The sequence below is a fragment of the Amblyomma americanum genome, chromosome 4 (assembly GCF_052857255.1).
Source record: "Amblyomma americanum isolate KBUSLIRL-KWMA chromosome 4, ASM5285725v1, whole genome shotgun sequence".
Taxonomy (NCBI): Eukaryota; Metazoa; Arthropoda; class Arachnida; order Ixodida; family Ixodidae; genus Amblyomma; species Amblyomma americanum.
This window is the reverse complement of record NC_135500.1, coordinates 195,011,133-195,024,425: the sequence shown is the minus strand read 5'-3', so window position 1 is coordinate 195,024,425 and position 13,293 is coordinate 195,011,133. Positions and strand designations below refer to the sequence as shown.

The 13,293-nt window shown below is 45.1% G+C and overlaps 1 protein-coding gene across 2 annotated transcripts in view; it reads right to left on the bottom strand.

Annotated features, from left to right (window-relative positions):
- Nucleotides 1–106: 106 nt before the first annotated feature.
- LOC144128955 (fat-like cadherin-related tumor suppressor homolog) overlaps nucleotides 107–13,293 on the bottom strand; it is a 79,542-nt gene continuing 66,355 nt past the window's right edge. The window contains exons 31-38 of one of the 2 annotated variants that reach the window (XM_077662786.1): nucleotides 12,457–12,614; nucleotides 11,394–11,849; nucleotides 9,804–9,944; nucleotides 8,112–8,429; nucleotides 6,004–6,235; nucleotides 5,143–5,214; nucleotides 2,367–2,479; nucleotides 107–487 (exon numbers count right to left, since the gene is read on the bottom strand). In XM_077662786.1, coding sequence (XP_077518912.1) covers nucleotides 380–487; nucleotides 2,367–2,479; nucleotides 5,143–5,214; nucleotides 6,004–6,235; nucleotides 8,112–8,429; nucleotides 9,804–9,944; nucleotides 11,394–11,849; nucleotides 12,457–12,614 — 1,598 coding nt within the window. In that variant the 3' untranslated portion in view covers nucleotides 107–379. Of the gene's footprint in view, nucleotides 488–2,366; nucleotides 2,480–5,142; nucleotides 5,227–6,003; nucleotides 6,236–8,111; nucleotides 8,430–9,803; nucleotides 9,945–11,393; nucleotides 11,850–12,456; nucleotides 12,615–13,293 lie in introns of both variants that reach the window. The other variant, XM_077662785.1, reaches the window with a different exon arrangement.

The following is a 13,293-nucleotide window of genomic DNA, read 5'->3' as shown; positions in this document are numbered from 1 at the left end:
TCTTTTATTACAAATAGTGGACAAAGAAGCGCCAGCTCTGTGTAGTCTCATACTACCAATGGGTTTCACAGACTTTTGCAGAGATGATGAAACATGAAAGCGATGATTTGGCATTTGTATTTTATTTCTGCAAGTTCAATTTTACTCTAAACATGAGGACAATGCACACAGCTTGCGAGGCCGGTAACACAAGGCACAGTTTTCAGGCAACGTCATAGGCAAGCAGTCCCTAGATAGACAACACAGCATTCCCTCAGAGAGGTCATGCTCTCTGCCCACGGGCGCAGTCACGAATGCAGGCCAGCGAGGAGAAACCATCACGCTGGCACTCCTTGTATGGCACCACTGCTGGCTTTAGCACCAGCATCTTGCACAGATGTCAGGCCAGCTCTTCATCACTGTCCTCAATGGCACACACTGCTGGTTCACTGGGGCAGTGCCGAGGCAGGTACTGATCGGGGTGGCAGGTGTACCGTTCTTCACCTCCCTGCAATACATAAGCAGTCGGTAAGCAAAAGTCAAACAAACTTTTGCACCCATAAGCTACATCTTAGATATGAGGGCCACTATAATGGAAGGCACCATATTATAATTTCAGCAACCTGAGGCTCCTTAAAAGTGTCCTACAAAGTAGATCAAGCATGAAGCCTTTATTCTTTGTATGCAAAGCAAGGGACATTGTGATGCCTGAACGACCAAACAGATTGTCGAAATCTTGCTATTTAATATTTTAATCTTCTCCAGAAATGCTTATTTCGAGTCGATGGTGTCGCAACGCAGTGCCCATTTTCGGCAGCAGAAATGAGGGGACATCCCGAATGGGCGCTGCCTTTCTGATAAGCGGTTGGGTGTCCAGTTTGAACCTTATTCATTTACACTCTCGAAATGGATCCAAAATGTTATGTCCTTGAGTGCTATAAGCTTTTCGTATGGCATAAAAACTGAAAAGAAGCAGTGAAAGCGAACAGAAACTACCTATTAAAATAACGCCAGGGGCGACACTTTCCTTCCACTTCAAACTTTCGTGGGGGCGAGCAGCGCTGTTGCTCAAACCACACCAGGAAGGTAGCACAAAAAAAAAAGAGAGAGAGAGAGAGAAGCCAGTCGACACACCCTGACCAAATATATGAAGAAGAAACATCGAGGAGCTTCCTTTGTTGAGTTAGTCACCCCTGCCCTGTTATGGCACGTACATGGGAGGGCGATGCCGTCAAAATGCGCGGCTGTGGGCTGTCCCAGCAAAGCAACAATTGCATGCAAGCCTCCGATGCATGTGTGCTAGACGTGGTTCTCATTGGTAGTGCCCAATCTCAGCACTGGGTTAGTGAAATAGGTGAGCGAAACACATTTCGTCTCATCTTTTTATTTTGAATTTTCTAAGTGGAATAACTTTTGCTTGCATGCTTCGATTCCAATAACTCTTTTTGCACTGATCTCTGGAATGCATGATGAATCCATTTGATCAGATTAATCGGCACCGAGGAAAACATTGCGGTGCCCCTTTAACATGCACTGAAACCTCAGCACACATGCATTATTGTATTTCACCTTTGTCGAACATAGCACAGTGGCCAGGTTTGTACACACAACCTTGTGCTCAGCAGCTGAACAGCAGCAGCCAGACTGTGCAGCCTGTGCATACCTACTACAGCACCTTACGAACCATGGCACCACTCCTGGGACAAAGCCGTGCTCCAAAGCAAGGACAGCTCCCAATATAGTGATGTAGCATCACACATACTGCAATTCGCCTGCTGCAGCAAATCATTGAATCATTCTAGTTCCAGGAGATATGCATACATTCTATAACCTCCTGTGCCTCAGCCCTAAAACTCCTGTAAATTACTGATATTGAGAGCATAACCATCAGGCAAATAAAAGAAACAGAGAGGGGAATCTTCACGTGAGCAAAAATGAAATGATGTAAAAGATGAGTAATCTCCGTGAGTTCATTTGTCTACTTTAAACAAGAAATGAGTACAAAATCAGTTCTAAGCTATACAAAGTGAAACATTCAAATCTGAAATTAGGCAAGAAATTGTGCTGCTCCTTTCTTTTTTGTGGACACATCTTTCCGATGACTACAGTTTTACAAACCAGACTTGGCCACTTGGCTGCAATGCAAGACTGTGTATGTTAAAGAAGATATTAGTATTCACACCATCAGTAACCATGGTCCACAGCGTTCTGCACAGAAAAGAAACGTCTCATTAAGCCGAGCTTAAGACTCACTATTGGAATACATGTTTTTTTTCTTCTGGAAAATGAAAGTAACAATACAGTGCCTGGCCAGCAATGACTCTGGTAAGACACCTCAGAGCAAAACGCAAGCTCTACTTTCACCACTTTTGGCTGCGATGCCTCACCTGCAGAGGAGTGCCTTCGGAGCAGTGTGAGCTTCGGGAGCTGCCAGGCGCTTCATCACTCGAAACGTCTTCCTCTGCATGCGCTGCTAGGTCCGAGTAATCCCAGCAATAGCCTGAAGAATGGCTCGTTGTCAACAAATGCACGTTTTCCTCTTCATCTTTGAGAACCACATCTATATGTTTACAAGCTTGTCTACTCAGTATTATGAATAAACTGCACCTATGGCACATAACGAAGGTACACATAACCCTTCTATGGTGCGCTACATTAAGATAACCAAAACACCCGAATTAGTTACAGACTCCGGAATTTTTGCCTTCAGGACCTTTTGAATCCAGTTTTCAATAACTTGCCAACCACATGTATCAAACACAAGTGCATTTCTTCAACACAATGTTTCACAGGGGAGGCTTCACGTCATTTTAAATTGCACAGGCCTGCAACACAAAAGTGCAACAAGATGGTGAAATGTATATCTTTAGGACAGATTATTTCATTCACTCCAAAGAAGGAATACTAATATTCCAAAAAGTGTACTCATTTAAACTGCAAAGCAAAGGCGAAACCAAATGTGCCTTCAATGCACAAGTCCATATTTTGTCAGCATAACTTTATAAGTGACAGAAGGAAAAGGAACAGCCTCTCTGTGTAATCAAAGAGCGCATAGCTCTTTGCACAAAGGGCACATGGTTTTCTGCACAGTCTCCATGCAGTACCCATGTACAAAAAGCTTGAAACACTCCTCTGGTATCATTCATTGTAAAAACTTGATGTGCAGTGGACAATCTGTCAAAAACAGCTTGATGCGTGGTCCCCTGCAAATGGTGCCTCCAACACTGTCCCTCACACATGAACTTTTTGCATGCAACATCTGACAATAATGTACAGTATGTATTTTGCTGGAGCACAAGAGAGGGCCCTCACATTTTCTTGCCTCCAGATTACCCAGATGGTCACCCAGTTAGCAGCTTGTTACAGAATGAAGCATTTTATGGTGCCAATCCCCGATGGATAGGCAAAACCCACAAATCTAAAAAATAACAATAAGAGCCAAAAAATGCGTGTATACAACAAAGATCATTTTATGAATGAAATAAAGGTCCCCATTCATGCCAAAAGCCACATCGGACTTAATGCATAGACCAGTAGAGACAATTTCGTGCACTAAGTAGTCTATTCAAATGCACAGTGTCAGGATGCCACTTTTTCTCAGCGGTGACCAGCAAACACTGCAGAAACAAGCATGCTCTGGGCACATTAACATGCCTACTGTGATACATGCACACAATGCATAATTCATCCAGCAGGCAGACTGGGCAGGCTCCATTACTGGATGCCACATCACCAAAAGCTATGAGTGGCGCGTTTTTTTTCTTTTTTTTGTAGGGCAAAAGCTAGATAGCACCACTCAACACCGCAGGTTTGCACTGGCACAGTTTCAAAGCTGGCAAGATTCGTGACTTGGTACAGATTAATCTCATGGGCCATGTTGACACTGTTTGGGGTTTCCTTTACTTGTGAATCCAAATATACTAGACACTCAAAAGCGAAATCAAATTTACTTAGTATTTTATTGTTCAATCTGAATTTGAAACACGGCAATTGGCACACACCTAATACCGTATTTACTTGCATAATTTGCGCACCATCCATTTTTTTTGCCCGGGTTTCCGAAAAAAAAAAACAAAAAAACTTGTACTTGCATATTTTGCGCTTTCTGCTGCACCAGACCATCAGCATGTACGCATGTGCAAGCAAAGCAGACTTGAGAAGATGGGCGCAGGCGCGTTACTGTGTGCGGTTGCGAAAGGTGCGAGCGGCGAGGGCACGAACTGTGCACCGTTAACCCGGCTGGCTCACGCTAGCGATCGTTTTCCTGGACAAACAGTTGCGTGCGTGTTTGAATTTGAAACTACCAAACCGTTTGCTGTTCGGTTTGCAGATAGTCAGCCAGGCCGTGCGCGAGGGTGGGTTTTATTGTGCCTGTTACCTCCTTTGCCTCCCACTGCTAGCTTCACGATTGTACCATTGCATGTTTATTGATTTCAGCTGTGCGCGCGTCCTCATGCCATGTCACAAGGAACTCATAACGTGAGGAAAATTTTTCTTTTTCTTTTGGCCGGTGAGGGGTGCGAGATGGGAACATGGTCTATGTATAAGCAGCAATATACAATATATATTGCGCGTTATGACCTCTGTAGAGTTTTTTAGGACGTGTTTGGAAAATTTTCGCATAATTTGTGTACCTCCTTATTGAAGCCTTAATTTATAGAAAAAAAAAGCGTGCAAATTATGTGAGTAAACACAGTAATAAAATGCAATTGGATCTGTGATGGTGGTGACATAAGCAGCACAGGCAGGGTCAGCTTTGTAGAGTTTGTATTTGTGCTCTAGTGCCAAGCTACTTGCCAGCGGAGTGAGCATACTCCTGTACTAAGAAGAGAACGCTCATCATAGAGGTCTATTTTTTCAATAATCTCCCATACTTGTGAGCTCCTTTTAGCCACACCACACATTCACATGGCATAAGCTAAATTAAATCAGTCTCCAGGCATATTGTAAGCGATAAAAAAGATTGCCCAATGATGGCAATCACTACGGGTCACAGGTATTTTAATGAATCTCTGTTTCTTTTTCTGAGTGTATGTGGACAGCTGCTTTCAAATTAGCTGAAGATTATAAAATCAGCTTATACCTGCAGCTGCTACAGCATTTGCAACAAAGCAGTCCTTTCAAGTGCCCCCTTCAAGGACACCAAAGCGAAAAGCCACCCACCTGGGAGATCTGATGCAATGCTGGTTGCCGAGCTTGGTGGTGCCAAGGGCGGAGAAAGAGCTGCCTTCAGGTCTGCACGAAACCCTGCCATGATGCACACCTCAGCAGTAGTGACACACCATTACAGCTCACATGGTACATGAAACACACATCTTCAGGGCATTTTAGATTTCTTTAATAAAGCCAATGAACAGTTGTGAACACTCATACAGGTATCGGAAGTGGTCAACTAACATTTGGATGTGGAAATTGGCACTAAAATCAGCCTCCAGGCATTAGCTTTGTGAAAGCCATGAGCTGAACGCTGTTACAGTGCATCAGAGAATCTCTACATTGCAACCTGACTCCACTCACGCGTAAAAGGCTCAGGTGACATTGTGGGAGTTTGCAAGCTCTACAGCCAGTGAACACATTCACCAGTGAACGCACACAAATGTTGAGGGTCTGGCTTTAAGCTGAAGCTTTCTTAAAAATACCTATACAATTTAGCTCTACAGCTGACATTAAATTTTGCAATAACCACAACTCACACAGGAAAAAACTGCGCTTTCTCAGCTTTCCTTATTCAACCAAGCATCAGATTCTTTCTCACTTTTTTAACAAAAAGCCCCTCACTAGCAAGTCCAGGCGGGAACTGGAAACCAGAGTGCAGCACTAAAATGCATTACACCAGTGCAGCTCTACACAATGCCCTATACCAGATGCAGCACTACTGTACACTACACCAGCACCGCACAGTCCACTACAATCCATTACCAAGTGCACTACTTTGTGCAGCATTGCAGAGTTCACTACATGCAGCACTAAACTAGAATGCAGACCCAATATGCCCTACAGCGTGCAGAAGGCACTTCCACTCACCGTTGGGGATCTTGTCCAGGTACAGGCCTTTGTGGCCTCCCTGTGGGGGCCCTGTGGCACTACCAGATGGACTGCGAGCCAGATTGTGGCAGCGCAGGTCATTGGGCTGAAAGCGTGACTCAAGGTCATCAGCTGCACTTCCATAGCTGCGCACCGTGTCAAAGTTGTTCAGTGTGATCTCTCTCACGCCAGTCGTCGTGTACGAAGCTGGCCGCTGCTCCAGGTTGCTTATCTGCAGCACATTAGCGAAAGCAAACAGATCTCCTTTTTCTCCAGCAATTCGGGAATAACCTCAAATCTGAAAAACGTTCGTCATAGGGTAACGCAGTAGACACTCGTTAATATGTTCCTAGTCCATACGATTTCTCGGTCCACACTTTCACAATTGCGGGCAATAAAGATGTCTCTAGAATTGCACTAATATTTTTCTTCCAATTATATGTTATCAGATAAGACATTTCCCGGCTACCACGTTCAAAATTTCGAGAAATTCCGGCCGCATAATACATCTGGCGACCAATCACACATGTGCAAACATAGCATGGGCCAAACCTGAGGGCGCACGACATGAAGATGGATGAGCTGGAAGACAGCACCAGTCAATCACCGTAGTGGCTTTTTGTGAAGCATAAAAAAGAACAGTCCGTTAATGTACGATTGGGCCATTCTCACAGGGGCAGGACATGATGAAAATAAATGTAGCAGCAACTTCACAGTGGCTAAAGCCGAAACACCTGAGAACGATGCACTAGCACATGAGCGGGCTGGGTCGGGTGAACGCAGCATAAAGAGCATGAACATTGAGACACTCAGCCACCACAATGATGGCGCCCCCCTGTGCATTGTTGCAAGGTGGTGGAGCGTTCAAAAGCAACAAGGAAGAGATTTCAGCTCGATTTGTTGTGAAGTTACTTCTGTGCTAAGAACAGCACAAATGTGCTTTCAATTCAGTAAGCATTGGAAACGCTGCTGTTCAGACCTTGTGCCAAGAAATGTTAACATTTTTTTGAAGTGAAGATGTCAATAAATGACGTTGTACCTCATTTAACAGTTAAATTTTTCAAAATTAAGACGGTTTGGATCCCATGCTTTCAAGAAACAGTTTTTTTCCACTTTTTTTTTTTATATACCAAGGACGTTTTAGTTTCACTCTATATCATGTTTACTTGCATATAGGATGACCTGCTTTTGAATTCACGTTCTCCAGACTCGAGGGTGGACCAACAAGTGAATTGACATGGCTAGGGACAAATCCATCTAAAATGCAGAAAAGGATGAGAACGACGCCAACGATACTTTTACGGAAGGTCTTGCTTTCCGGTCAAAGTTGCTATCACTGCTGCTGCATAAAGGTTTCACATGCCCCTTCTTTTTCAAGAGAGCCACACAAAATATTCTTAGATAAGGTTGATACAAAAATAAATTAAAAATGCAATCCCGCCGCACAGCCATAGCGCCAACCGTGGAATCATAAAAAGTTAAAATGTAAGTTCCCCCAGTCACTCAGCTGCGCAGACAATCATGCCTCTCGAATGTTGGCGACCGTTCTTGGCAGCATTTAAGCATGCCTCCTTCTTATATACACAGGCATTAAAAAACTAAGAAAGATACATGTAGACCGTTTACAATTTACAACATATGTCACAGGGGCCGCAAAAATCCGCACTTTAAGAAAAAAACATTGTTTTATCAGGTTAAAATATACACACCGGATGGGCAGCTTCACTCTACGTTTGAAATTGTTCTCTTTTTTTTTTTACAGCTGCTGAAGTTGGGGTCAGACCCCAACATATCGAACAATGTGCGAGTAAATATGGTATACACTAGCTACCAAAAAAAAAAAAAAACTCCCGCAGGCTGCAGAAGAACCTTGTATGTTATTTACTGGCAGCAAGGAAATACCTGCAGTAAGGCTTTAATGACGAACCAACAGGATGTCATTACAAGAGACCTCTGTGGATAAAACTACACGGCTGCTCAGCTGTGCTCAAGAACCCTCCTCAAACTACGCATCTAAAGCAGGCACTATGGAACAACCTACAAACAGTGAAAGGGTATGCTATGGAATATTTTTCAGTCATCAATAAGACATCCATAGACATACACACCTTTGGCCTAATGTTTGTGGTGGCCAGGACACAGTTCTTGGCAGTGACAGGATTGCTGCACTGATGGCTGTCAACATGTTCGTGGCGGTGGCGGCAACGACAGCATTGGCGGCAGCAGCAAACAATGGCCAGAAGCAGGAGCAGAAGCAGCACAGCAGCAGCAGCACCTCCCAGAGGCCAAGCGAGGGGCAGGCCCTCGAAAGTGGCATCACACGATGCATCCCCCAAACAGCCACACTGGAAGCCATCTGGCAGCCGCACACAGCTCTCCCCGTTCTCGCACGCCGTACATGCCTCCACCAGCTCACATCGGTTGCCCTGGTAATGGCAAATGCACACAATTGTAAGCATTGCCTAACACTGAAACTTAACAAAATCTCTGCAGACAAAAAGCTGAGCTTAATGGACTCCCGAAGAATGTGATCTTTGAAGACAGCAACCAAAGAAGTATCGTCGAGGATCACTGTGCTATATGCTTTACTAAACAGCACTGATGAGATCTACAGTGCCTAGAGTTCACTAAAAAAAAGTGCTCATGCTGTAGGCGACACCATAATGACAGTGTGGCTAATGGGCTAATGCTCTGCCTCCTGCATGCAGATGTACGAGACCTTTTACCCCGTTTACTCTTTTTGCATAATCCACTGAACAAATACCCACATGCTTAGTGCATAAGCTTATTTTTTTTCAGAAAATCACCTAAAGTAACGTGCACGTTAAATCGACTATGGAAATGCAACTACAGCAGCAGTACCCTTTGCCATCGGCCTCAGAAAAGTGGAGGCTGCACTTCTTGTGCATCAATACTATCGACATCGTCTACTGCAGTCTTGGATACTGAGTGGCCTCGCGAGCATCTGCAGTGTCCTGTCACCAAGGCACGAACCTGAACTTGACTCAACATGGAAACGTCGGTTGCGAAGTCGCGCCGAATTCACTATGATGCCAGGTTAACAAAAAGTGACCTAGCATGCGGAGGCTGGCGCAGCCATACGCCGAGCGCGCAACCGCTTCCGGCATTCCCATGCAGGGTGCACAAAGCGTCTTGGCACCCTGCCAAGTTTGCCAAGTGCGCCACTGCTGCTGGACCTTCAGTCAAAAGATAAACCTGCCATGATGTTATCAGAGTGGAGCATGTAGGTGCGCTGCCAAGGTCTGCACACGGATGTCAATGAGGGCGTGAAGGTACGAGCTAAGAAACACTCACGCTTTAAAATAAGGTGTTCTTGCGTACAGACGCAAGTGGCAGTCGGGTGGCCTCACGTGCGCATTTCTTTATCTAAGCATGAAAATTTGGTGCATGTTACAATCGAAGACATTGTATTATTTTTTTTTTTACGGGAGCACGTTACAATTGATTAAACATGGTATATTGACTTAGACCCAACCATGAAGACAGAAAAAGTGCAGTGGCTGTCTCACTCATGATGGACATTAACTGCACCAAAATGAAGGTGTGGATTAAAAAAGGGAGAAAAATAGTTGTGTATTGGGACTCGAAATTAAGCTCGACCACTTGGGGTTTTTTAATGTGCTTTGGCATCATCACACAGTGCAAAAGCATATTTACAATTCACCTCTGCAACCTCACACTCGCCAGCCAAACACCACCGCCACTGAACCACCAGAGCGTGGCAGTATGTTAATGACAGTACAGCTGGTAACAGAGAGTAATCAAGTGGCCTACAGAACCTGATAAGGAGTTGGGCAGTGGCAGTGTCCACCTGGTTGGCACAGGCCCCCATGGAGGCACAGGTTGGGCTGGCAGCTGGCTGGCTCGCATGCTTCGTCAGTGCATCGGCTTTCAGCTACTGCCTCTCTGCACTGGGGACCCTGCACGAGAAGGTAACGGCTGACTTACCAGCATTTGAGCTTTGAACAGCGCACTTCATCAAGCCTGGCGTTCTGGTGCTGCAGTTCACTGGTACACAAAATGATGAGTGTGTACTTGAACTGTATTCAAAGTTTACAAGCCTGTGTGACAACCTGTGATCTTCATAGTGTGGCAATACAACTGCTGCATGCATTACCTGCACTGACATGCAGTTTAGAGTCGGCCTAACAAAGTGATGAGCAGCCACGGATTATTTTGATAAATAGGGAAATTCGTAAAACCGAGGAAGGCATTCTTCTGCCCTTCGAAACCTAGAAGAGTAACGTAGTGGCACACAAAAGCTCTCACGGCATCATATTTGCCGACAAGCCGCTCCTGCACGTATGAAAAATCCACGAAACCCGCCCAAATCGCTTGTGTGTGAAAGCGGCATCCAGTAAAATGAATTCAAAGCCAAAATGGGAAGTGGCGCCGACTGGCGAGTCATTTGTTCCACGAAGCGCCGCAGCTTGCAGCCCCAGTCAGAACAAAACCAGGGCTGTGACTTGGGAGCCTAGATGCTACTGCTGGAACTCTGCTAACAAGCTGCGAGACACAGTGGGGAAAATAAGGGCGAAACTTCTTTTTACTAATTTATTCCCGGAAAAACTTCATTAAATCGGGTTTAGTGGTCGTTTGTTTCGTTGTTTCCAGTTATTGAGAACATTGAATCCTGCGAGTACTTGCCAGGGAATCAAAATTTGTTTGTTAGATTGGGAACTTCGTAAAATCTGGTTTCGTTAGATCAAGTTTTAACTGTGTTCTCAATCTCTACTCTCTTTGCACACTCCTCACCTTCATCACAGTAATAGGACAGATAAGTCGACTTAGGTCTAAGCGTCACGAAATTATTTTGAACACGTCTTGCTACGACTTCCTTTTTTTTTCCCTACTGCTTGCCATCAGTTTGTGCTTTGCAGGTATACTTAAGCAATGCTTACATGGAGGCGAGTTGGTAAGTCTACAGCTACCAAGAGGTGCTGGACTGATGACTAGACAAGATGACAATAACATGGAACAAAGTATACGAAAATGAAGAAATAAAATGGCTAGGCCAATGGACTGTCAGACTAGGAGGTCCACCCATCCTGGCTCTACAGAAGTATATTAGAAATCAATAAATAGTTTTACCAATCCAAGAAAATGACACATGTGTACCCATTGCTTGATATGAACTTTCTGTTCTAGCATCCTACCTGGCTATTTAGACATCAAAACAGCACATTTTGAAAGCATCACAGGTACCGCCACTGTGCTTTCACTTTCTTTTTGATATACTATTTTTCCTTAGTGAATTTATGTGGCATAAAAATCACATTACCCATTAACAATAAACAAACAAACAAGCAAGCTTTCTCTCAAGATTGGTGCCTGTTCAGTTCCTGCCCAAGGTGAGCATGAACACCAACCTGGAAGTGCGCCGGGCAAGTGCACGAGTATCCAGTGGTGGTGAGAAGAGGCCGGCAGGTTGCCCCATTGTGGCAGGGCTGGCTGCCACATGGGTCGAGGTGGCAAGAAAACTGGACGTTGGCCAGCCGGCGCAGCTGCGCGTGGCCAGCAGGTCGCAGATGCAGCGGTAGTGGCTGGCCGCCCACCTGCGCATCATCCAGACAGCCGACCAAGCCTGCCACAGCAGGTGCCCCGCCCAGGTGCAGCTCACGGCCCTCCAGGTTGAGAACATCGTGTGGCCCAGGCGCGGCACCAGAAGCTTGGTAATGCACGTCGACAGCGAGCCGCGCATTGCTGCCACGACGCTCGAGACGCAGTGCATGCCAGACACCGTCATCCACCCGACGGCCAGTCACACGCACCAAACCCTCACCGCTGCCACAGTCGAAGCGGTACTGCACGTGCCCGTCCGACACCTGCACATGCCAGGGAATCTATGTCAGCGCCATCTTCTCCAGTGTTCCAAAAGAAAGGAGCACATGGGAAGGTCTGCAATTTCACCACAAAGTTTGTTTAATATTAGTCCACCCTATCAACTATCACATAAAAAGAGAAAATGACCATCCCTACTGAAAGTGAATGAATGACCACTAACAAACAAAGGTCCATATATAAGACAGTTGGTACAGGAGCCATCGCAGTAGGAAAAAGGACTTTCACTGTCGCACAACAGGCGCATTATGATGCAAGGAAAATGATAATGGTTGCAAGGGAAATGGCAGATGCATGTTATAGATCTTCCTGGATTTAAAAAAAGCAAAGATTGCCAACACAGTAGCCAATGTAACCACAGCATAGCATGACTCAAAATGACAACTCTTACTGCAGCTTTTAAAGCAAAACAGCCAAGCAGTGACTTAATATGTCCTACCTGCCCAAATGTGTATAATCCGTGCGTGGCATGCTTGTTTTTGACAGTTTTGACACCTACAACCTAAGTAGGATGTCATGGCAGGCTTGGAAAAAAGGATTCGCCAGTATGTGCAAGGATATGCAAGGTGATGCCACCTGGCAAGCACATGCCTCAAGGATGGCGTAGTCTCGGGGTCCCGATGTGTGCAGCAGAGTGCCACTAGGGTGGATTGTGCGCAGCATCACAGAGAACGAGAGGCGTCGGTCCAAGGGCTGTGACAGCACGTAGAGTGCATAGCTCTGGCCACCAAACGAGATGGGCCGCTTTTCTGCATGATACCAAAGTGTTGCGTTAGAAAGCTCACAAAGATTCTACACCAGATGCCCATGGCAGCACCTTCTAACAACTGGGGAAGCCTTTTGCCTTACCAGTTGGCACCAGCCCTTTTATGTTAGAGCACTCCTTCCCATCCCCACTACACAAAAAAGACTATAGTAATAATACAAGTAAAAAAAAAAGCTGGCAACAAGAGCCTATGGCCCCACAGTGCACTGTATTGCTCCGCCATCCAATCACAGCCATAAGCGAAAGCAACATTTTAGTGTTCCAGACTATTAAACAAGTGTGGGCACCAAAAAAAAATTTTTTTTTTAGTTAGACATCAAAATTCTTGACATTACGATTTCAACTTGTAATTGGCTTTTTGTTTAGATAGCAAGAAAACCTTTAGCAAATGACTGTTTGCTTCTCACGGATGGACAATGGGTGATGGTCATGTATGTGAGTGGAGCTTTACTGCAGACTTAAGTTGTATGGAAATACATTGGCAAATCACGTCATGACACTGGCATATTGTGGTGGCTGGCTCCAAGTAACATTCTTGTAAGACAGCAAAAAGTAAAGAATAAGATATAAAGAGGAGGCCACAGTAAGTCAGTACTTGCGTCCTGTCATCCATTTCACACTGTTTTTTGAGAAAGTAATCAACCAAGTAGGCTTTCTCTCTT